Here is a 26,156-nt window from a genome sequence, read left to right on the forward strand (position 1 = left end):
TGGGCTCGACAGATGGCCCACCTCGGGTGGTTTTATGTGCTTCCCACATGGGGGGGCTCTAGCGTTGTTGATTACATCATGGGATCCCCTGCCTCCACTTCACGCATCACCGAATTTATTGTAGCACCTCTCTCTCCAAGGGCTCATAACACTTACCTTTTCTTTAGCGTCTCCACTCCCCACCGTTACATAGCACCTTCCACCCCACTGAGTTCTTACTCCTCATACCATGATATACGCTTCGACCGTGACCACTCACCTGCCTACTCCGACCATCTATATATACTCCTTGCTTACATTGACTTCATATCCCTATTAGAGGACCGAGCTACCTTGATCACCTGCTCACTACACGAGGCTGCCCTCCATGCTTTCCTTCATACCACTCGCTCCACTTGCCCACCACCTCTTGGAACCGTACCTTGTAATAATTGGTACGATGAAGAGTGTAAGGCTTTACGCCTCAGCTCAGATTCAAAGCCAAAAACAACCTTCTGAGCGAACCAAAGACGCTACGTGAGTATCATAGACTGGTACGTAGGAAGAAACTAGATTTCATTCATGGAAACGAGGAGGAACTATTGAACATTCTGTTCAGTAACAACTCTAAGGACTTATGGCGGAGATTCGTAGAGGGACGGTCTCCCTCACCACCTATCGACACTCAGGTCTGGTATGATTATGCACGCACATTATACGACATCCAAAACCAGCCAGCCCCTGACCTCTCACATATGCCACGTCCCACTTCCTGCACCCTCTTCACTTTGGGGGGGGTGAGGGATGCCGTAATGAAACTTCATAATGGCACACACACACACACACACATTAATTTTGCTTAAAAAATTTCTCACTTTCACACACACACACACACACACACACATACACGCACACGCACACGCACATGGGCACGTGCATGTGCACGCGCACGCATGCGCGTGCACACACACACACTTTCTAATATACAATAATTTACTTTCCCCCCTCCCTTATGCACTACCCAATAATTTGTTTCCCCCTCTCCCCCCGGTCTTGTTTTCCTCTCTTACTAGACCCCCCTAACTCCGCTCCCAGTTATTCTTCGCCCTACCTATCACTATAATTTTGTTTTCCTCCACTCAATATTTTCATTTTAAGTACTATTTAACACCTAGTTAATAAGCCCCCCCAACCCTCGATAATTTTCTCATTTTTATTAGATAACTGAAACCCCCCCTTTTTTTCATTTTTTTTCATTTTTAAATTTTATTTTAACTATTACTACCCTTTTTCCCTCCCCTCGTACATTTTTGTAATGCTATAAACTAGCATTAATTTTATTATTAACCTCATATATATATATAACCTCACGGCCAAACCATTACAATACTTAACCATGGTTAACCTTGGGTTAAGCGTAGGTTGAGTTACGAAGATACTTTACATCACTTTTCACGTCCTCGTGACAAGTTTGCCCATCTCATGTGCTTCTTTGACAACTTTCTCTGAGTGAGGAAGTCTCGCAGCGATTGCTGATCAGTTTGCACATAAAAATCAGCACCTAAAAGATAGTGCTTCCACACAGTAAGAGCATGTATTACAGCTACCAATTCTTGCTCATACACATTCATGTTGTGTTCAGCATCTCATAGCAGCCTGCTCTCATATGCAACCACTCTGCCTTCCTGCATAACTACTTTACCAACACTGTGGCCGCTTGCATCGCATCGAAGAACAAAAGGCTTTCGCAAGTCTGGTAAAATGATACCAGGATGAGAGCATAGCTTTTCTTTCAGCTCATTGAATGCTGCAATTTCTCTCTTCCCCCAACGGAAAGGCACTGCCTTCTTCTGCAAAGCATGTAAAGGTGAAGCTATCTCAGCAAAATGGCGCATGAAGCGCCTGTAGTATGAACACAAGCCAAGAAAACTACGGACTTCATGTAGGTTCTTCGATGGAGGCTAATTCTTGATTGCCTCTATCTTGGTAGGGTCCATCCTTACTCCATCCCATGAGATGATGGTCCCAGGAAACGGAGCTCTGACATGAAAAATTCACTCTTTTTAGTGTTGACTAGCAACTTGTGTTTCCTGAGCTCTGCAAATACAACTGCCAAGTGTTGCCTATGCTCCTCTTCATCTTTCAAGTGCACTATAATGTCATTAAAGAATGTACCCACAAACTTTCTGTGCTCTCTGAAAATGTGATCCATCATGTGATCCAAGGTAGCAGGAGTATTAGTCAGACCAAATGGCATGACAAGAAACTCATAAAGCCCAAAAGTAGTCCTGAAGGCAGTCTTGTGTACATCTTCAGGCCGGATTCGTATCTGATGGTAACCACTCTTCAAGTCAATGCGATTGAAGATGGCTGATCCCTTTAATCGATCCAAGATGTCATCAATGCGTGGAATAGGAAATCGATTCTTGATAGAGATCTTATTCAAAGTTGTGTAGTCAATACACATTCTCCAAGATCCATCCTTCTTCTACACTAGTAGGACGGGAGAACAATATGGAGAAGAGCTTGGCTGAATCAGCCCCTTCTGTAACAATTCATTCACCTGGCACATGATCTCCTCCTGCTGTGCCGCACTAACCCTGTATGGTGGTCGGTTCGGTGGAGAGCTGCCAGGAATGATGTCAATGGTATGATCTTCTGGCCTTTCAGGAGGTAACTCTTCTAGAAGTTCATTTGAGAAGCAATCTTGAAACTGAAATAAAAACTCAGTTTGCTGTTTTTCCAGCTTGGAGAAATTAGATTCATCCTCTAGTGGTTCCTTTTCTTTTACAAATATCAAATACGCTGAAAAATGCTTTTTCATTATGGAAGAAATCGCCGAAGTGGATACGATTGGGACTGATTCCCCTTTCATGTTTACATCTATGACTTGGGTTTTACCCCTGTAAGTCAAGGTAAGCTTCTTATCATGTGTATCAACGATAGCATGAACACGGTACATCCAAGGCATCCCCAACAAAACATCACACTCAGGTAAAGGCATCACGTAAAAATCCTCATAATCCAGATATCCCCCTGAATGTGAATCCGTAGCTTCCCTATGATAGGAATGACAGGGGTACTAAGCTCCGGATTAGCCATGTTGGCCTCACAAAGAGGGCCAATCTCCTCTGGTCGAAGACCCAACTGAGCTGCAAGTTCAGGAGTTATAAAATTTGCTTTAGCCCCTAAATCAAAGAAGTGCAAACAATGCTGATCCCGTAGCTTGCCCCATGCTCTGCACATCTCTGTCTTCTTCTCGTCATGCTCACCCCCAATGACATCAGGAATGTGGCCAGCACTTGGCTTGGGTTTCTTGCCTCTAGGGTCCTCTTTTGTGCCTTGATTAGACTCAGCCCGAGTTGCTGCAGGTTCTTTTCTTTTCTTGTTAGGACAATCTGCTGCCCTATGACCAGTCTCTTTGCAGAGAAAACACTTCCCTTCAGCAAACAATTTATTCCTCTCTTCAGAGGTGAGAGAAGAGGGCTGCTGTTTTCTTACATAGAATGCACCCCGATGTAATTTCCTTACAGGAACACAACCAACACTTCTTGGCTGGCCAGCAAGGCCACTTTGCTGGTTATGACATCTTTTATGCTGGTACAATGCACTTTTCCGGGGTATGCATGCTGGTGAAACATGATATGCAGCCCACGGTTGCTCACAACGACCCCCAGGGTCGATGGATGGTAATCAGATGCATCTGTCATGCCGATCTTTATGAAATAGCATCGGTTTATGCCTCTCAAACTTCTGCGACAAGAGCTCGAATGTGGGCCTCCCTCAAGCAATATCCATGGCTGTCTAATGCTTTTTTGTGTGGAGACTTTAATAACTCGCCTGCCATGCAAGACAACACCACTCATCGTTCTCACATGATCCCCACTGAGCTTCGACATTGGGAGGATATGCTTTCTTTCTTGCATGCAGAAGATTTATGGCTCTCAACAAGGGATAGAGATATGGGTTATACATACCGTCACAATGCTTTTACTCATTACTGGGCTCGACTTGACAGATGGTATTTGTTGCATGCTCAGCAGTATGCTAGTTTCACATGTGCATTATGGGTTGATCATTCCCTCTTGCTATCTGATCACTTTCCAGTATGCTTGACATTATCTTTAGCACATTTGACAGATGATATGCCTTTTTTTGGTCGTCGCCTACTCCATGTTAATAGTGCTTATTTGCTTCATCAACAATTTCAGAACATGGTGAGAGTGGCTGTCCGCCCCCTCCTCTTACATGCTCAGGAGGACATGGATTTTGCTTGGATCAGTCTTGCCCATCGCTTGCAGGCTGTTATTCAAGATTATGGACGGAGTCACATGGAAAACCTCAGGCTTAAGCTGAAATGGGCTCAATCTCACAAGCAACAAATGGATGTAATCAGCTCTTATAGGCAGGTCACCTCCTCTGAACAGGATTCTTGTGCTTATGCGGTTCATATCATCCATCAAAATGACCTTCGCAAATTAAAGAAGTGGCAAATCCGAGCTCGCATGAAACCCCTTTTGGATAAGGGCTGCTCCTCCAAGGCCTTCTTTAAAAGCCTGCATGCGGATAGGCGAAAGGAGGATATTTGCAGGATCAGGCAGGATGATGGCACCTGCACCACCTCTAAATCAGAACTGGAATCGCAATGCTCTAGTCATTTCCAGCATCTCTTTTCTCCTCAGCCTGATTATTCGATGCAAGTGAACGCAGCTAGGTCTCAATTTCTTATGCATGTTCAGTCTATATTGTCTCGGGAACAGGCTCATGCATTGGAGCAGCCATTTATGCTTAATGAACTAGATGATGCTTTGAGTCATTTACGTAAAGGCAGCTCTCCTGGTTGGGATGGATTGACTGTTGAATTCTTCCGTGCATTTTGGGGTGATCTCAAGCACACTCTTCTTCTTATGATCAAGCATGCTTGGGCAAAACAATCTCTTCCCCCTTCTTGGAAACATGGCCTTGTCAAATTGATCCCCAAAAAAAGGTTGTGTGAGACAATGGCTGATTGGCGGCCCATATCTCTTATGCCAGTCATCTACAAACTCATTGCCAAGATGATTGTCCTTAGGGTTCGATTTATCTTGCAAGCATGACTTCATCCCAGGCAGTATGGGTTTGTTCCCAGAAGGCAGATTACTGACAATATCTCCAATGTTTTGCTTGCAATTGAGTATGCCAAATATTCTAAACAAGATGTTCTCATTCTGCAAGTGGACATTGCGAAAGCATTTGATACTGTCCATTGGGATTTTATTTCTCAGACTATGCATAAATTGGGATTTGGCCCTCGGCTCGTCCATGTTATTTACTGGTTGTATTCTCATTCCACTGCATAGTGTCTGCTTGGTAGTGGGTTGTCAAGGACATTGACTATGACCCATTCAGTGAGACAGGGATGCCCTCTTAGTTTGCTACTGTATGCCATTGCTACTCATCCGTTATTGTTGCATATGGACCATCTTGCAGATACAGGACAGCTTCATGGCTTGCAAATTCCAGGGGCACAGCCGTTTCTTGCACAAGCATATGCTGATGATTCATATTTCATGCCCAGGAATTCTCAAAGTGACCTCTCTCATTTGATGCGATCAACTTTCAGAAATCGAATCTTCTAGCATTGAAAGAAGCTAATTGGCATGCACTTCTCTGGCCAGGCCACATTATTTCTTCCCATACCATTGTGAGGCATTTAGGGTATCCCATTGGCTGGAATATTACCCCTCAACAACAGCTTAAATGGGTGCTTCAAAAGATTAACAAGAAGCTGGAATACTGGCACTTGTCAACTTGGCCTCTACATGTTAGTCCAGTCTATCATTATGGCATATGTGCAATTTTATTTGCCTCTTCTTCACTGGTCTTTTAAGCATTTGGCTTCCTATATGTCCCAGGCTATGGAGATATTTTGGAAAAGAAAATCTCACAAAAAGGCTTTGCGACTACTTCCCATGCAGTCTGTTTGTTCTCCTAAGACTCATGGCGGACTGAATATTCTCAATCTTCAGTTTCATATGTTGGCAAGAAAGAGCACTATGATTGCTGATTTCTTTCAGCAAAAACAGCCATGGGCTTTTATGTTAGCAGCTATGTGTGGAAACATGAAGTCCCATGCATATGGGCATTGGATTACAGATCACTGGGAAGCAGTCATGACCACATTTCAGGGGAAAATTCCTGGCTGTCCTGTTTCTACTGCTTTTATTCATGACTGGAAGAGAATTCTCTCTTATGCTTAATGGTCAGGTGCTTCCTCCCATCATGGTAACTCTCTTCGTTTGGAAAGCATCCATTGGAGCAAGGTGTTTGAATCGCCTCTTGCTTACAGGCACCAATTGAAGCATATAATCTTATGAAATTGGGCATAAGATTTGTCGGAGATGTGGTGGATCAACATGGTTATGTGCTTTCATTTCCACAAGCTTGCAGGACATTCCCCTTGGGTCTGCATCATAGGCCCATTTGGAGAATACTTACAACTATGTTGCAGCCATTTGTTCCTGTTCCTCCGTTGTTTGTACAGGACAGATTACTGGACTGGAATCTGATTTCCTTGTCTCTTGCTACCTGTTCACTTTCAATGCATAATTTGACATCCTCGATGGTCTGCAGATTTCTTCTTCCACCGCCATGGATTAACACTCTTTGGAATTTGGATAGGCCTTTATCTTGGTGGCAATCAAAACTCAAGAAAATTTGGAAAGCTAAATTGCCATTGAAACAGAGGCTTTCCTTTGGAGATGTATAGTGGGAGCTTTTTCCATTGGGGTGAAATTGGAAGCACGTCGTATTGCTTCCTCTTCCTGCCCCCGTTGTTCTCATCACCGTGAGACAGTTCCCCATTTGTTATGGTCTTGCCCGCACTCTCGAATATTGATCACTCATGTCTCTCATTTGCTACGGCTCCGGTTTCCCTCTATCAGATTCGGGAAACTCTTCTGGATGTTTGGATGCTTCTCATCTCAGATGTCTCCATTCCTCCTTTTCTTTCACTGGGCTCGCTTTTGGGTACTATGGACTATTTGGACACAGAGATTGCATTTTAGGATGGGACAACAGTTTCCTCAGGCATATGCTTTCTTCATAATGTCCCTCAAGCAATCTTTATATGATAGTTATGCTGCGAGGGACTTGGATGCTACTAGCCTTGAAGTGTTTTCTCACTGTTTTTGAGTTCTTTCATTAGGCTTTCCTTTGGAGTCTAATGTCATGTACATTGATTTCATGTTAATTTTATAGTTACTGGTTTCACAACAAAAAAAAAAGTGTGTGTGTGTGTGTGTTGACAGATGGTATTTGTTTTACCCACAACAATTTGCAGATTTTAGCCCTCATCTCCTTATAGATTTCTCATTGGGCTTGTTAGATCATGCCCCATTGTGGATGAATTTGCAGCTTGGCATGCCTCTGGATGATTTGCCACCCCTTTCCAGTAGATTATTGCATGTTAATCAGGCTTATTTTCGACATCACTATTTCCAGCAAATGATCAGACTTGCAATTCATCCCTTGCCTTTGCATGCCCAGGAGGACATGAATTATGCTTGGGACAGTTTTGTCTCTCGTATGCAGAATGTCATTAGGGAGTATGGCAACTGGCATATGACTGAATGGAGGAATGAGGTTAAATGGGCAAAAAGGACAGCACAACAATTGACTGAATTTTCTCAGTTAAGGCCTCTCTCTGATTCAGAAAACGATTCCCTTTCACATGCTCAGATTAAATTGACTGTTAATGATCAGAGGAAATTGCACAAATGGCAGATTAGGGCAAGAATGAAGCCCCTCATGGATAAGGGCTGCTCATCAAAAGCCTTTTTCCAGGGCTTGCATGCTACTCGAAAGAAAAACTCATGTCTAAGAGTAAGGAAGCTAGATGGCTCTTGGATGCACTCTTTCTCTGATCTCCAAGATGAATGCCAAAATTATTTCCAGAAATTGTTCTCCGCTCCTGGTTCCCCATCAAATCAAATGACTGATGCTAGGACTGAATTTCTCCAATATGTTTCTGGAATAGTAGAAATGGATGACGCTCTTACCTTGGAGAGACCTTTTACTGACATAGAACTTTATAATGCATTGTTCCACCTCAGCAAATATAAGTCCCCTGGCTGGAATGGCCTTACGGTGGAATTTTATATTTCTTTTTGGGATGATTTGAAAGAAGTTCTCTTACAAATGATCAATGTTTCCTGGCAAGAAAATCAGTTGCCGCACTCTTGGAAGCATGGCATAGTCAAACTTGTGCCCAAAAACCATCTGTGTGACCATATGTCAGATTGGAGGCCTATTACTTTGATGCCTGTAGTTTACAAACTCATTGCCAAAATGATTGTGCATAGGCTTCACAGGATACTGGATGCGGGACTTCATCCTCATCAGTATGGGTTTGTGCCGCGAAGACAAATCCATGACAATATATCCAATGCCTTGACTGCAATTGAATATGCTAAGTATTCGCATCAAGATGTGCTTATATTGCAGGTGGATATTGCTAAGGCATTTGACACTGTTCAATGGGATTTTATCTCTCAAATCATGACAAAGTTGGGCTTTGGTCCCAAGATAGCAAATGCAGTTTACTGGCTTTATTCTGGCTCTACTTCGCAGTGCATTCTTGGGGGTCATGTGTCTCGGTCATGGACATTGGGTCGATCAGTTAGACAGGGCTGCCCTCTTAGTTCTCTCTTCTATGCCATTGCGACCCATCCCCTTTTAATGTATCTTGATCATCTTACAAACACAGGACAAATGACTGGTCTTAAAATCCCTGGGGCTGCATCTTTTTTAGCACAAGCATATGCTGATGATTCCTTCTTTATGCCACAGAATTCTCCCCGGGAAGTTCACATGCTTATGACCACTCTTTCTTTGTATGGTTTGGCAGCGGGATTGCATGTCAATTTTGACAAATCTAAATTACTTCCCTTGAAACAATGTGATTGGCATTCTATTCTTTGGCCAGGTCAGGTGGTGCATTCCAAAGATGTAGTCAGGCATTTGGGATATCCCATAGGATGGCATATCACCAGGAAGCAGCAGCTAAAATGGATCTTCCAAAGACTTCACCATAAACTGGAATATTGGAAGATTTCTACTTGGCCTCTTCATGTCAGGCTCAGAATAGTACAGTCCATTGTAATGTCCTATGTCCAGTTCTATTTGCCTTTGCTGCATTGGTCCTCCAGGGATATTTCAGCCTTTATGTCTCAAGCTATGGAGATGTTATGGAGGACAAAAACTGCTGTGAAAGCATTGAGACTGATGAAGATGAAAATGGTGTGCTCTTCTAGGATGCATGGTGGACTTAATGTCCTCAATATAAGATATCATGTACTTGCAAGGAAGGCGACTATGCTGCATACTTTTTTCCGCCAACTACAGCCATGGACTTGTATGCTAGCATCCATGTGTGTCAACATGAGGACTTGTGCTTATGGTCATTGGACTACTGATCATTGGGAGGTTGTCATTGGGAGATTTGTAGGGAAGATACCTGGCTGTCCTTTCTCTACTGCTCTGATACTTGACTGGAAACAAGTACTTTCTAAGGTCAAATGGGCTCCTGATAATTGCTTGGGGACAAACTCAATGAGGAAAGAAAGTATTCATTGGAGTGCCATCTTTGACATTCCACTCGCTTTACAGGAACCTGTTCGGGCATACAATCTCATGAAATTGGGAATTAGATACATACATGGTGTGGTAGATGATCAGGGCTATGTCTTATCTTTTCCTCAGGCCACTGCTTCCTATGCATGGGAATGCATCATAGGTCTATATGGAAGAAAATTGCTGATTTATTACATCCTTTTCTACCTGTTCCTCTTGTGGCTGACACAGACAGGCTTACGGATTGGCAATTGCAACCCTCTGCTACATGCACTCATCCTGTTCCTCTTCCTGCCTTAACCTCCATCAAAGCCTACAGGCTTCTGCTCCATGGATTCAGCAATATGCTAATTCTCTGTGGCATATAAGGAAGCCCCTCTCATGGTGGCGGAAGAATCTCGGGATGTTATGGAAGTGTAAAATGCCATTGAAACAAAGACTTTTTCTTTAGAGATGTATGACAAGCACATTGTCAGTGGGGGTCACACTTGCTAAACGTCGCATTGCACCATCCACATGTTTAAGATGTCAGGCTCCTTCAGAGACTGTTCTTCATTTGCTTTGGCACTGCCCGTGTTCTAGGATCCTCCTCAAGAGAATTTCAGATAATCTTCAGCTCCGTTTCCCGAGTCACAGATTTGGGAAACATTTCTGGCTCTTTGGCAGATTTATGAGGTCTTTGTCTCAATACTCACTATTTCTCTCTTGGGTGAGATATTGGGCTCTTTGGACAATCTGGAGTGAGCATAATTTGGCATTCTTGGGTCGGCAGATTCACAAGTCATATGAATCTTTCCGAGCCTCATTGCGGCAATCCTTATATGATGCCTGCCATGAGGGTGATATGGATGCTTCTTGCATAGAGCTTTTCTTTTTATGTTTCTAATCTTTGGGATACTCTCCATTTCGGAGACCTCCCATCATGTAAATTTATGAGCATATAAATATACTGCACTGGATATTACCAAAAAAAAAAAGTGTGTGTGTGTGTGTGTGTGTGTGTGTGTGTATGTGAGAGAGAGAGAGAGAGAGAGAGAGAGAGAGAGAGAGAGAGGTGTGTGCACGTGCGTGCATGTATGTGTGTGGGGAGGGGGGGGGGGGTCTGCAAGCAATCAAAGAAAGATTACTGCATAGATCATGAGGTCTTTTTGGAATATACTGAAATTTTCAGTTGATGTAATTGTAGCACCTTATTTTGAGGTTGCTACTCATATAATATAATCAATCAAAGATTTCACCCAAAAAAAAAAAGTGTGTGTGTGTGCGCGTATGTAACGCAATCCATTTTGATAGCATACATACAATTCTATCTGCACCTCATTATGTTTACTAAGGCAGATCTGGTTTCCTTTATGTTTGCTATCATGGAGACTTTTTGGCGTTCAAAAAATGACAAGAAAAGTCTCAGATTACTCTCTATGCATTGTCTCTGTTCTCCAAAGATGCACGGGGGTTTGAACATACTCAATATTCAAATGCATATACTTGCTCACAGGGGAAAAATGATGTTGCAGTTTATGCAAGGGGATCAGCCTTGGGCTTTCATGATCCGCTCTCTTTTGTTGCATATTGATACTTTTGCTTTTGGGCATTGGCAGCCTACACAGTGGGATTTTCTATTTGGCTCCATTCAAGGCAAGATCAGAGGCTGCCCTTTTGTCTCTCGTTTGCTTCTTGATTGGAAGCATATTTTATCCCACTTGGAATGGAATGGCAGGGATTCTTTGTTGGGAAATTCCTTGAGGGCTGAGAATATCTATTGGTCCAAAGTATTCCACCCTTCTTTGGCTATACAAGAACCCAGGCGTTCTTATTTTATATCTTTCAAAGGTATTGCTTCTGTAGCGGATGTACTTCAAGATGATGGCACTCTTTTATCTTTTGCTGTGGTTGCTAGCAAGTATGGTTTGGGAGCTCATTATCGTCCTTTATGGCACAAAATTTCAGAAATGCTTCAACCTTTCTTGCCGGTACCTCATTTGGAACTTTAGGATAAGCTTTAGGATTGGACTCTCCATTCTTCCCCTTCTTCAGCCCGTCCTTTGAAGTTGTCACATATCACAGTGCCTTCTCTGTATAAAGTGTTGTTACCTCCGTCTTGGGTTTCTAACAGAGGTAATTCTGTTTGGCATATGGATCGCCCATCAAAGTGGTGGAGAAAGCGGCTGCGTCTCCTTTGGCATTATAAAGTCCCTCTTCGGCAACAACTTTTCCTTTGGCGAGTCCTACTTGGAATTTTTCCATCTGGTCAGTTACTTGCGCATAGACATATTGCCCCGGCTGTTTGTCACATATGTCTACATTCTACTGAATCTGTGCCTCACATTTTGTGGCACTGTCCACATACTTGTGATTTTCTCGCTCTCATTCGTCAGGGGCTTCGAGTGAGATTTCCTACTATTACTTTTGGCATGTTCTTCTGGTTATTTGGTTTTTATCCCGCTAGACAGGGTTTTGATTTATTTTTTGTATGGGTGCGCTACTGGGCACTTTGGACTCTATGGATGGACAGAAATCATAGAGTCTTTGGTGATCCTACTTTTCCATCTTTCGTTTTTTTCAAAAGATCTTTGCAGCAATCGTTTTATGATTGCTTTCAGACTCATTTGATTGATCATGATGTATATATGACTTATACTGAGATTTTCGGTTGAGTAGTAGTTACTTCGCTTTTGGAGTACCTATGAATGTAATTATTTCACAGCAATAAAATATTTTCTCACAAAAAAAAAAAAAAAGTATGTGTATATATGTATATGTATGTGTGTGTGTGTGTGTGTGACATCATTGGAGACCATCCCACATTTATTATGGTCGTGCTCCACCTCCAGGGATCTTATTCATCGGATTTCGCACTGTCTTCGGCTCCGATTTCCTTCGGTGGTTTTTGGCCGCTTCTATTGGATCTTTGGTTGCACCCCTCCCCGACTTCGCTCGTTTGCCTTGTTCCTCGCCTGGGTCTGTTTCTGGTCATTATGGAGCATTTGGTTGCAGAGGACTCATCTATCATTTGGCTCTGGTTCCTTTGATCCATTTTATTTCTTTCGAGGATCCCTTCGTCAGTCACTCTATGATTGTATTCAACAGGGAGATCTGGATACTTTGGTCTTGGATGTTTTTTTCCACTGCTTTTGACTTTCAAAGGTCGACTCCATCACGGAGTTCACCTTCTGTATTACATAGTCTTTGATAATTTAAGCTGTGGTGTTACAAAAAAAAAAAGTGTGTGTGTGTGTGTGTGTGTGTATGTGTAGTGTGACAGTGTGTGGTGTGTGGGTGCTCAGTGTGAGTGTGTGTGTGCGTGTGAGAGATCCCGTGCTAGCCCTCGTGCTCCCACTCTGCAGCTTCTTGTTTCTCCCTCAGTTTGACGCCCTCGAGGTTCCGTTTCACGCCCGTTTTATGTCCGTACGCTCTGTCAGAAGATTCGAAAAAAATAAAAAATTTCTATTTGTCAAAAATCCGTACGATTTTGTCCGTACAGCCAGGAAAAATCCGTACAGTTTTGTCCGTACAGTCAGGAAAATCCGTACAGTCTTGCTGTCAGGGAAAAAAAATAAAAATAAAAATCGTACTGTCAAAAATCCATACGATTTTGTCCGTACAGCCAGGAAAAATCCGTACAGTTTTGTATCTGCTATGCTTTCCTCCTTGTAAAGCATTGCTGCTTCCAAGCCTTTTCCTTAACTCGAATGGCGGATTATTCCTATGAGAAAACCTTTCACTAAGACAAGTCGGTTTTCAACAAGAAACAAAAACAGGTGATGGATTTAGATGATTTCCTTCATGACTCTGCTGAGGCTCAGCTTGTTTATGAGGTTATGCATGAAGGGTTTGAAGACACCCGCAAAGGTTGGAAAGATCCACTTCCCATCACTGGCATTATGGTGGAAGTGGATGATATATTTGATCCAGTTAAGGAGTATGCAAAGCATCCCATTATAATTTTCTTCCCAGGACGGATGCCTGTTGCAGCAGATATTGGGAATTGGTTGACTCGAACCCTGGGTGGTTCTTATGTAAAAAAAGTTCATTATGCAACGAGGGGCTTTTTTGAGATCATCATGGCTGATGAGGAGCACCGTCAGGTTTTGCTGGAGCACTCTCCTCTCTTCTATGGCCAACAGATGGTCCATGTTCTGCCCTGGTCTCCCACTCGGGATTATCAAGCATTGATTCGGCATCGTTGCCCTGTTTGGGTAGAAGTTGTGGATTTTCCTCAATGCTTGTCTTCTCTTCTACCTAAAATTGCAGCTTCCCTCGGTAAGGTGGTATGTCCACCGCGACCCAATGGAAATTCGAATCGCTTCTGCATTTTGTGGGATACGGATCATTCCACTCCAGCTTCGTATTCGGTTATTGTGAATAATGTTTCCATGGGGAGTGCCTTTTACAAGCTTAAGTGGGGGCTGTTTGCAGGTGCTTACTTTGAATGCAAGCAATTTGGGCACATGGCTTCACAATGCCCTTCCCGAGCTCCACGGATGCCAGTGCAACCTGAAATGGTTCAGCCTTTGAATAAGAATGCAAATGCCTCTTCTGTGGTTAAAAACAAAGGGGCAAATAGTTTTTCTCTGTTCAAGACAAAGGCAAAGCCCCAGCTATCTCAAATGGTAATGCTTCTTTTCCTGTGCCTTTGTCCTCTCCACCTCAGGGGAAGGGGGGAAAAAATTTGACTGATGGATGGCAAACTCCTCGCAAAGTGATCTCCCCCAGGCAAAACTCATATGTTTGACACTTAATGTACAGGGTTTGTGTGATGCTTCTAAATGGAAGACAGTCTGGGGATATATCAATCACTTACAGCCAGATGTGGTAGCTTTGCAGGAACATAATCAGCATGTGTACGCTGGACAACATGGTCATTTTCACTGTTATGAGATTTTCTATGCTGGACAGCATTCGTTTTCGGGAGTGGTCTTTCTGATCAGGCATGATCTTCATCCCTCTGTGGCCTTCAATGATTCACAAGGCAGATGGATGGTTATGCAATGCATTGTACAGGGTGATATCTTTGAATTTGCATCTGTCTATGCTCCTCAATCCTCCCGTAATTGAGGACAGATTTGGGAAGATATGCAGAGGTATCCATGGAGGCAGTATGCTTTTCTTTGTGGTGACTTCAACAATGGTCCTCAGCCAAGGGATAATACATCTAGTCATACACATATGTTGGCCTCTGAGAGGCAGAGCTGGTCTAAATTGTTGCTTGATTTCCATTTTGCTGATCTTTGGACAGCATCTTATCCATTGCTGCCTGGATTTACTTTCTAGCACAATGCCCAATCTACATACAAAGCTAGACTGGACAGGTGGTACAAAGTTGATCCTCAGCACTCTGATACTTTTACTACTACCTTGTCAGTTGATTATGCATTTGTGCATTCTGATCATGCACCTCTATGTTTGAGGATTTCTCTGCATGACATGCTGGATGATCGGCTTCCACACAGAAGGCTCCTCATGGTTAACAATAGCTATTTGGATCATGATCATTTTAAGGCCATGGTGTATGATGCATGCCAACCTCTTTCACCTCAAAGTTTTATTGATACTGATTATGCTTGGGATGCATTTGTTGCTCGTATATCAGTTATTCGGGATTATGGCAAAAATTATCTCAAAACATTGAGGGATATGGTTGCTCGGGCAAAATCTACCTGTCAGTCTGTGACTGAACTCGGTCATTTTCGGTCTTTGTCTCTTGAAGAAAGCACATCTTTATGCCAAGCTAGACATTGTTTGCAAAGTAATGATCATAGAAAATTTGCCAAATGGGAGACAAGAGCTTGTCGTCAGCGAGCTTTCTTGGATAAAGGTTGCTCGTCGAAGGGTTTTTTTAAGAGCTTACATCATAAGCGACAAGCTACCAATATTTGTCGTACTCTGCTTTCTTATGGACATTGGACTTCCTCTCGAGCTCAACTTGCTGCAGCTTATGTTCATCATTTTTCTAGGCAGTTTGGACAGGCTGATCCTCTTTCTCCGGCAGTATTGGCAGCCCGGACTCAATTATTGCAGCATGTTTTCCCTATTGTTTCTCATGCACAAGCTCTTGAGCTTGAATGCCCTTTCACTGAAACATAATTGACCACTGCTGTCCAATCATGTGGTAAATGGAAATCTTCGGGATGGGATGGCCTTACAGTGGAATTTTCTCTTGCATACTGGGATCTTCTCAAGCCCATTTTGCTGCATATGATCAACCATGCTTGGGAACGGCAACATATGCCAGTTTCTTGGAAAAAAGGGCTAGTAAAGTTTCTTCCCAAAAAGCAGATTTGTGAATCGTTGGCTGATTGGAGACCCATTACTCTTATGCCTGTCATTTATAAAATCATCACCAAAATGGTGGTTGATCATATTAAAGGATACTTGCATGATGGTTTACATCCTGCACAATATGGTTTTGTTCCTCGCAGGCATATCACTGATAATATCGCAAATGCTTATGTTGGAATTGAGTATGCCAAATACACGGAGCAGGATGTTCTTTTACTGCAAGTTGATATTGCCAAGGCTTTTGATACTGTTCAATGGGACTTCATCTTTCAGACAATGCATGCTTTGGGATTTGGGCAGAAATTGCAGCATATCATATACTGGCTTTATAATGACAGTCAAGCTGCTTGCATTCTTTATGGGGATATCTCTGAAGCATGGACTCTTCGTTGCTCGGTGCGTTAAGGCTGTCCACTTAGTGCTTCCTGTATGCTATAGCCACGCACCCCATGTTTCAGTAGATGGATCATCTCGTGGCTACGGATAAGGTACATGGTTTGAAAATTCATGATAGTAAACCATTGCTTGCTCAATCTTATGCAGATGATTCTTTTTTCACTCCTCGCAATACAGAGCAGGATCTTTCTAAGCTGATGCAAGCTCTTTCTTTATATGGTTTAGCTGCTGGGCTTCATGCAAATTTTCAAAAATCAAAATTGTTGCCTTTGCATTCCAAGGAATGGCACTCTCTTTTATGGCCTGGAGAAATCATCCCACCAACTCAATTGGTTCGTCATCTTGGCTATCCTTTGAGTTGGACACTTTCTCCTCGTCAACAATCTGATTGGATTCTTGCAACTCTCAAGAAAAAGCTAGAGTATTGGAAATTGGCAACTTGGCCTCTGCATGTTCGTCTTCGAATTGTGCAATCTATTCTGATGGTGTATATTCAATTCTACTTGCCTCTTACTATGTTCAGCAAGGCTGATCTTGCCTCTTTTATGTCTGAGGTGCTGGAAATCTTCTGGTGTTCTCGCCATGGCAAAAAAAGCCTGCGTTTGCTTCCGGTACAACAGCTTTGTTCTCCAAAGATGCATGGAGGTCTTAATATTCTTAATTTCCATCTGCACATTCTTGCTCATAAGGGGAAACTCATGCTGCAGTTTTTGCAAGGTTCTCAACCATGGGCTACCATGATTTGTCATTTACTCTTGCATGTTGAATCTCCAGCTTTTGGTCATTGGCAGCTTTCCCAGTGGGAGTTTCTTTTTGGTTCTGTGACAGGCAAAATCCCCGGTTGTCCTTTGGTGTCCCATTTCTTAATGGAGTGGAAACATATCCTTTCTCACTTAGAGTGGCATGGCAGTGATTCCTTGCAGGGCAGCTCTTTCAGAGCTGAAAGTATACATTGGTCTAGAGTGTTCGCCCTTCCTTTGGTTTTGCAGGAGCGTCAACGTTTGTATTTTCTAAGTCTCAAGGGGATTCGTTTAGTTCAGGATGTTGTTGATGATGCTGGAATTCCCCTTACTTTTCCTTTGGCTACTGCCAAATTTGGCCTTGGAATGCATTATCGTCCACTTTGGCATAAGATTACTTTGATGCTCCGGCCTTTTCAGTCGGGTCGGTTCCTCCATTGCATCTATAGGATCGTCTTCAAGACTAGACACTTTCTTCTTTGGGCTTGTCATACTGTCCTCTGCAGTTTGCACATATTACTGTCTCTTCTCTTTATAAAGTTCTACTTCCTCCGCCATTTATCTCATAAAAGGCAAATCAGCTTTGACATCTTAATCGTCCTATGAAATGGTGGCGGAAACGTTTGAGACAAATTTGGCATTCTAAGATTTCTCTCCATCAGCAGGTTTTCTTGTGGAGAGCTTTGTTGGGTGTTCTTCCTCATGGACAGCTCTTGGCACGATGACATATTGCTTCCTCTATTTGTCGCAGATTGCTTTTGGCAAGTTCTTCTGGCTTTTTGGTGTACATCCACCTAGACATTATTTTGATTTCTTTTTTATTTGGGTTCGGTACTGGGCACTCTGGACTCTTTGGAAGGATTGTCATCATAGGGTCTTTGGTAATCGTGTTTTTTTCACTTTCTCTTTTTTCAGACACTCTTTGCAGCAATCACTTTTTGATTGCTTGTAATCTCGTGTCTTTGATCATGATGTATATATGTCCTACAGTGAGATTTTCTCTTGATGTATTATAGCTCTCCCTTTCTGGGATAGTTTTTTTTGGTAATATAATGACTCAAAGATTCCACCCAAAAAAAAAAGTGTGTATGTGTGTTGATTTTTTCAATGTGTAGGGTGGAGATGGAGGTTTCTGTTGCTCCTCCCTCCCCCGTCCGTACCTTCGTCCTCAACCGTACCTTTGCCCTCCTTCCCGTTGTCCGTATAGCCTAATATCCTCGCGTCCATACCTTTATCATTTTCTGCTCCGTCCGTACAGGCTGCTTCAACCGTACCTTATGTACTTACCTCCACCGTCCAGTTGCCTTTTCCTAACCTGTCCGTATAGCCTGGGGCTGTATGGCAGTCCATACTCTCTACACAGTCTGTCTTCAGCGCCACCGATTTTGTCCAGTCTGTTGCAACATCCGTACCTGTTGTACGGCCGTCCGTACAGCCTGTATGGGCGTACGCTATATCTCCCTCCCTTTTCCCTGCTGCTCCGACTGATGGTTCTTTTGTGTTCTCTACATCAGTTCCTCCTTCTGCCTCTCCTCCTCCTGCACGTGTCTTTATTTGGAGGAAGCGTGGTGGTTTGGTTCCCTCGCATTTTGTCAAATCTGTGAAGCTTGATGTTGCGGATGGTCCTTCTTCTTTACTCCAGGTGGACCTTCTTCGTCAGTTGTGTTCTGCTTCTTACATAGATGTTCCTCCATCGGCTTTCCCTTTGGTTTGTTCTTTGGATCCTGCCCTTCTGGTTTTCGGTCTTCGGCAGGCTTAGCAGTTTGGGGTCTCTCTATTTTATGGGCAGGGTTTTATCTGCAGCTCAACTTCGTCGTTGGGCTGAAGTTGTAGTGGGTCAGGATTGCATCTCCTCCTCTGTCTTTCTGGGCAAAGGTTTTTATTATGCCCACTACTCTTCGTTTGATGTGGTGGAGAGCCTTGTTACTTGTGCTGGTATTCATGGGGCTGGTTTTTTCGCTTATGTGATGCCCTGGGATCCGCTTTTTGATCCATCAGCCTCTCTTCTGACTCACTGTCCGGTCTGGATTACCCTCAAAGCGTTGCCCGTGCCTCTTCTTCAGCATCTTCCTACTCTTGCAGCGCTTTTGGAGAGGCCTCTTCATGTTCCGAGACAGGAGTTTTTGCAGGTTACCCGAGATGTTCGACTTTGTATTTTATGGGATATGATGCAGCCTGTGCCCTCTACTCTGGATCTTGATTTGGGCTTTGCCCATTCGATGCGCATTAGGCTGCATTTTGCCTCTTTTCCTATAGCATGTTATCGGTGCCACCAGGTTGGTCATTTTGCACGTGATTGTCCTTCTGCATCCAAGACCACTCCTCCTGCTCCTTCTTTAGCTATCAAGGTTACTCTCCCTTTTTCTCTGGTTTCTACTATGGCTTTATTGGAGAAGCCTTCTTCTATTGCTCAGAAGCACTACTGGAGGAAGGTAGATAAATCACAGGCCAATCTTTCTCTTGCTAAAGAAGCTTAGGATTGCATCCCTGTTGAGCATCATCAGCCTCCTCCTTCTCAGGATATGGATGTGCCCCTTGCTGAGGGGATCTTATAGGATGCTGCACATGCTCTCTCTCAAGTTGATACCCTGACTGAAGCTGACATGATGAGTCATGACATATCTGATGCAGCTATTTCGTCAGATGCTCCTTCTTCAGAGAGTACGGATATTGATCCCGTTCTTATGCGTGTGAAGACTGTGCCAGAGTCTCTTTCTGTTCAGGATGCAGTTGTTTCTTTTTCTCTGGAGTCTTTTCATTCTATGTTGCAACAGGTTTTTGACCCTGTGATTCAAAAATTCAAGCTCCCCGCTTATATTAAGAAGAATCACAATGGCAAAAAACAGGTGGTTTTTATTGACTGTGCAGATTCTTCATTGCATCAGTTTTTACAAAGCAACAATTTGAATTTGGAGGATGTTGTGTTTGATCCTCCTCCAGTTTGATCGTGTAACTTTTTACTTGGCTGCCTCATGACTTTCTGGGGTTTCCCACACAGAAATAAAAGATTTCACTAAAAAAAAAGTGTTTGTGTGTGTGTGTGAGAGAGGGAGAGAGAGAGAGAGAGAGCTCCGATGTTTTGTCAAAGGGAACTTAATTGAAGGTATATTTCCTTTTTGCTAACAGATGTATATTTGGTTGGAACTGTAATGCTGATTTTTGGAATGGGTCTATATGGGCTTTTTATTAGCAATATTCCATGCAACTTACCACCAAAAGAAGACCGTGCACTTCAGAACTCATCCTTGTTTGGAATGTTCCTTCTCAAGGTATCTACTTTGCACAAAAAGACTCCTTAAAGGTAGTGTTGCTATAACATTGATTATTGCAATTGCAAAAGATGTACATCAATTTATTATTTGTATGAGAACTAGGGAGGAAATTAAATGAAATGAAATGACTATCAGTGTGCATCATGAGACTCAACAAGATGTACTGGACAATCAACACCTAGAAATTGTTATGCAATGGCTGTCCCACTGTATTTGTCGGTCACACGTCTATACAAAAAGAGTAGCTTTGTATACTTATGCATCTTCCAGTGCTTACCAATTTGCTTCGAGCTATCCACTAAGTAGTTGTCAATCAACTTTGATGGCTGTTATAACTCCTCCCGAGATAGAAAAGCTGTCGTTCTTCATCTAATGTACTCTGAAAGCATTGAGTAAAGCATCACATTTTCTTCAAAGCTAACATTTCTTTTCTTCCCAATTAGTGTTCTTCAAACTGCGTGTGTCCACCCCAAGTCATGATGGCTGAACCTTATCATGCAAGTCATGTGTGTTTGTGAACAGAGATTTTTTTTAAAGGGTAGCATTGTTTTCATTTATACACATACAGTGAGGATTTTTTCCATTAGATTTCCTGTTACGCTCTAGCCGAGGTAGCATGACCTCGGAAGAATCAGTCGACATTTCCCTTATAGGATCTATTTTTGTAATATATGTGTTTGCGCTTTATGTAAATGATCGGGAGGGATTAATGTCAAGGTCCTAGGTGAGGGCTGATAGCACCAGACTAGATAGATCTGAGACCAAGGGCCTAGTGCAAAGATTGTGCCTAGGGGCAAGGAATTAAATGCATCCCAAGAGAGGGGTGAAATGTTGCATTAGGAAGGCCCTATATGGATGACATGTGGCATCTAGATCTATCTAGGGATTTGGGGTCTGTCAAAGCTAGTGAGAGAAGTGGAGAATTAATGGATTTACGTGATTTTGAGATAGCTCTCTCTCTCTCTCTCTCTCTTGCTGGGAAGCTTTGGCAGTTTGGCTGGGTGGAAGATCAAGGTGCTACTCCCGTGATCTGAATCAGAGACTAGGATAGTAAAATCTGGTTAGATTTGGTATCAGAGCCCAAGGTTGGGAAGGTAGGAGAGAGACGAATCGACGCTAGTCAGGGAAGAAAGAAACGAAGTTAGTTGGTACTGCGTCGACGGACGGTATTTGGTATTCGTAGGTGGCGCAGGAACGTGGAGGTCTTCGGTGAGATTTCTGAGAGGAACGCAGACTGGTCGTGCACGGAACCAATGACAGATTGTGCTGCACAGGCTTCTTCAGCGTTCGGAGTTTCTGCGAAGCCCGTTGGCTATGGCGGAGGTCTTGAAAGGCACTATGGGTTGAAGGGCCTGCGAGAGGACTTGGGGTTCCAGTAACTAATTGACAGGCCTACGAACCAGAGGGGTGCCGTGACGACGGACACCCGAGGATATGTGACGGCGTCTGGTTGTGTAGTGCTGGCGTGGAGCGCAGACACATATTACGACACCCTTCGTGGGTTTAACGGAGGCGTGGTGATCTTTGAAGAGCAAAGGAGCGTGGTGGCTGACGATTGGCTTCGGGATACCTGGCTACCTCAACCCGTGCCAGTCTTCGATTCGTTCCTTCAGACAAATTTCGATCAGAATTCATAGACCAGGAAGGCTCTTTATCATTTCTGTCAATTCTATGTTTTTTTTTCCTGATTTGGTTTGCTGATGCTCCGTTTGCGTGAAAAGTGACAAGTATGCATAAAATTTGATGCTGTAGCAAGGACAGATTGTGCTTGAGACTATGCCTGTATACTTGAGTTATTTGCAGAAATTTCCCTAGTATAGGGAAAGGCGGGATTGAATATATATGCCTGTGTCAAATACGTAATTAGTGTGCATGTCAGATTGCAGGAATTCCCTAGTATAGGGAATTGTGTTCAGAGTGTCAGTTTGTGATTACAGTGTTCTAAGGGTGTTAAAAAAAAAAAAAAAAAAAACCCCAAAACAAAACACCTATTGAACTAAATGGAAGCAGAAGAAGGGGCTTCCAGGAGGGACCCTGGTGAATCAGGAGTCCGGCCGACCCAGCAGGGATCGCGCCCAGTAGTTCATACGTTATCTGGCAGGATTGCATTGCTGGAAGATGCCTTGCAACAGTTGTTAGCACAGCAGTTACAAGCCAATGCAGGGCAGTCCGAACTTAGGAGAGTACTACAGAGTATGTCTGCCAGACCTTCTCGAGAGAAGGGAAAGGCTCCAATGGAACTGGAGTCTAGTGTCCATACGGTCCAGCCTAGGAAGGCTAAAGTGCCAAACATTGCTAATTACAGACCGGAAAAGTATTCTGGTCGGATGAACGACCGTAGCTCCGATGTCATTGAGACCTGGCTACACAAATGGGACGAGGCGTTCGCCATTTGTGAGATCAGAAATGACATCAAAAAGATCCGCGAGGCCACCCATATGTTTAGTGAGGCTGCGGATCGGTGGTGGATTAAACAACAAAAAGACGGGATAGCATCCACTACCTGGGAGGGGTTTAAAAGAGAGTTTAGGAAACACTTCTTACCTCCTGACGAGGCATCCCGAGCTTGGGATCAATATAGGAACCTGCGTCAGAGAAATTTATCAGTGGCAGAATACACTGATAAGTTTCGAGAGAGTGTAATGAAGGTTGACGAACCCCTGCCTCAATCAATCCAAGTGAAAGATTTCATATTTGGATTGAATGACCGAATAAAAATGGAAGTTCGGGCTAAGTACGCGAACACGCTAGATGATGCAATAGCTATAGCCTTGAACTACGAGGATGCCAAGGGCAGCAAGCCAAGTGGGTTTGCACAGGTCGGAACCCAGTATGGGTATCCGAAGAAATCTGGGTTTAAGAAGAAGTGGGCTAGTAGAGGGAGTGGTTCGCAGCCGAGTGGTCAAGCCAAGCAGGCGAGACCGGCTGAAACTCCTAAACCAAGTACCACCATTGGAGTGAAGAGAAAAGTAACTCCAATGGCAGCCCGGGCTTGGTCTAAGTCTCCCTTGAACCCGGAACAAAGGGAAAAAGCGAGGAGAGAAGGCTTATGCTTTGGTTGCCTTCAACCTCATCAGTGGAGAGATTGTCCACGTAATAAAGATCGTCGGATGGCTGAGATGGTGATCTCAGAGTGCGACGTGGAGATGCAGGGAAGTCCCAGAGCGGAAGAGATGCAGATTCAGCTAGCGGGATCTTCTCAGAGGTTAGTACCTTGTTTGTTCTGTGTGTCTGTTACTAAGTTAGTGACGAGTGCACCTGATAACATCCTATCTAAGCCCGCAGCAACGGGGTATACAGCCTTCAATGATACGGAGCTAATCAAAATGAAAGGGCAAGTGGCCAATCATGATGTCATTGTGTTGTTTGACTTAGCGTCAACTCACAATGTGATTAACTCCAAGCTCGTGAAGAGGCTGAAATTAAAGACAAGTCCATCTGACTATGCGTATACAGTCAGGATGGCTGATGGAAGTTCAACTGAAGTATGGGACCAAAGGGTTACCCAGTTGGAGCTTCGGATTCAGGACTATACTGAGAAGCTTGATTTTGAAATAACCAAGCTTGCTCATGCAGATATAGCCCTGGGAATGGCGTGGCATTCTAGGAAGAATCCAGCCATTGATTGGAAAAAGCACGTATATCAATTCAAGATGAATGATGTGCTTTATGTCTTGCGAGGTGAAAGAGATATACCTCAGGGACCGTTGGTTTCCGTGATGGAAATCAGAAAGGCTCAAGTAGAGTTTTTGTACCTTTGCACCGCATCGGTAGAGTCGGTGAATGATTCTTCGACTAGCACTGATGTTACGCAAAGTGGTGAGATGGCCAAGTTGGCTAATCTTATAACAGAGGAGTTCTCTGAATGTTTTAGGGATGAACTACCTTATGGGTTACCTCCAGAGCGGAAAGTTCAGCATAAGATTGAACTGATCCCGGGGGCAGAACCTGTAAATAGACCTCCCTATAGAATGAGTTTTACTGAAGAAGCGGAGGTGCGTAGGCAATTGGAAGAATACCTCAAGTTGGGACAGATTCAACCAAGTTTCTCACCTTTTGCTTCGCCAGTGATATTAAAGAGGAAAAAGGATGATACATTTCGCCTCTGTATAGATTACAGAGCATTGAATAATATCACTGTTAAGCACAGGTATCCGATGGCTCGGATTGATGATTTGCTAGACGCATTACATGGAGCCGTGATTTTCAGCAAGATAGATCTTAAGTGCGGCTATCATCAGATCCGGATTAGAGCCGAGGATGTGCATAAAACCGCTTTTAGAAGCAGGTTTGGTCATTATGAGTTTTTGGTAATGCCCTTCGGACTTACCAATGCTCCAGCGACCTTCGTCATGCTTATGAACGATTTACTACGTCCGTATATCGGAAAGTTCGTAGTACATTTTATTGACGATATCTTGATATTCAGTAAAAGTATTACTGAGCATCGTGAACACTTAAGGATAGTGTTCAGTACTTTGAGGAAAGCCAGTCTTTATGTGAATAAAAAGAAAACTATACTGTGTATGGTTAGGCTTGAGTACTTAGGATTCATAATTACTCCACAGGGGGTAGAAATGGATCCGAAGAAAGTGGCTGCGATACTAACTTGGCCAATCCCTCAGAGTCTGACCGCGTTGCGATCATTCTTGGGATTTGTCCAGTTTTATAGAAGGCATATCAAAGGATATTCCGAAATAGTATCGCCATTGACTGATCTGACCTCAGATAAAGTACCTTTTATTTGGGGACAGAATCAACAGGAAAGTTTTAACACCATAAAACAAGCTGTGGTCTCAGGACCGGTGCTAAAGATAGTTGATCCCAAGAAACCGTTGTTCCTAGAAACCGATGCAAGTGGCATTGCGGTAGGAGCAGTCCTCCTTCAAGAGGGAAGGCCAGTAGCCTTTGAAAGCAAGAAGCTTTCTCCCTCTCAAAGGAATTGGCCAACTCATGAACTGGAGTTGTATGCTGTTATCCATGCTTTGAAAACATGGAGGCATTATCTGTATGGTTCAGAGTTTTATGTGGATGTGGATCATGATACTCTGAAACATTTCTGTAAACAGCCTGACTTGAGGGGCCGCCAAGCTAGGTGGGCAGAGCTCATGCAGGAGTTTAATCTAACGATTCGGTACCGAAGAGGAAAAGACAATAAGATAGCTGATGCGTTGTCTCGCATTATGCACAATCTGAGTTTCATGGTATTAGAGAGTGCTCTAATGACCGAGATCAGAGAAACTCAGAAGGTGGACGAGTTTGTCCAGAGCTGATGGCCTAAGGCTCATGTGTTAAAACCCGGGGAAAATGAAATGGATGACCTGGCATCCAGAAAAGGCCAAACTTATGCAAGATATACCATAAGGGATGGTATGCTAGTTAGAAATGGCAAGGTTGTAGTACCTGGTCAGAATGATCTCAGGCAGAGAGTCATTCGACAATGCCATGATAGCCCGTGTGCGGGACATCCAGGGGTCGAGAAGACATATGATCTCGTGAAGCGAGATTTCTTTTGGCCAAAGATGAAAAAGCATATTCATGAATATGTGACACGGTGTTTCTCGTGTCAGGTAAGTAAGGCCGAACGGGTGAAGCCACCCGGACTTTTACAGCCCTTGGAAATACCACTAAGTAAGTGGGAGAGCATTTCCATGGATTTTATTGTAGGGCTACCTGCAACACAAGGAGGGTATAATTCTATCGTTGTGGTGGCGGATCGTCTAACCAAGATGGCTCACTTCATTCCGACTAGAGAGTCTGTTAGTGCCCCGCAAGTAGCGGATTTGTTTATTAGACATATATTTCGTCTGCATGGATTGCCTAGATCCATAGTGTCAGACAGAGATGTCAGGTTTACCGGTCACTTTTGGACAGCGGT

The 26,156-nt window shown here is 43.4% G+C and overlaps 1 protein-coding gene and 1 pseudogene across 1 annotated transcript in view; one reads left to right on the plus strand and one right to left on the minus strand.

Moving 5' to 3' along the window:
* LOC147891215 (uncharacterized) overlaps nt 1-26,156 on the plus strand; it is a 69,784-nt gene that overhangs the window by 9,917 nt on the left and 33,711 nt on the right. The window contains exon 4 of the mRNA XM_087389468.1: nt 20,133-20,275. Coding sequence (XP_087245594.1) covers nt 20,133-20,275 — 143 coding nt within the window. The remainder of the gene's footprint in view (nt 1-20,132; nt 20,276-26,156) is intronic.
* LOC147891216 (uncharacterized) lies at nt 1,979-15,053 on the minus strand (annotated as a pseudogene).

Source organism: Dipteris shenzhenensis, chromosome 18, assembly GCF_047967505.1.
Source record: "Dipteris shenzhenensis isolate YYH24624 ecotype China chromosome 18, Dip_SZ_1.0, whole genome shotgun sequence".
Taxonomy (NCBI): domain Eukaryota; kingdom Viridiplantae; phylum Streptophyta; class Polypodiopsida; order Gleicheniales; family Dipteridaceae; genus Dipteris; species Dipteris shenzhenensis.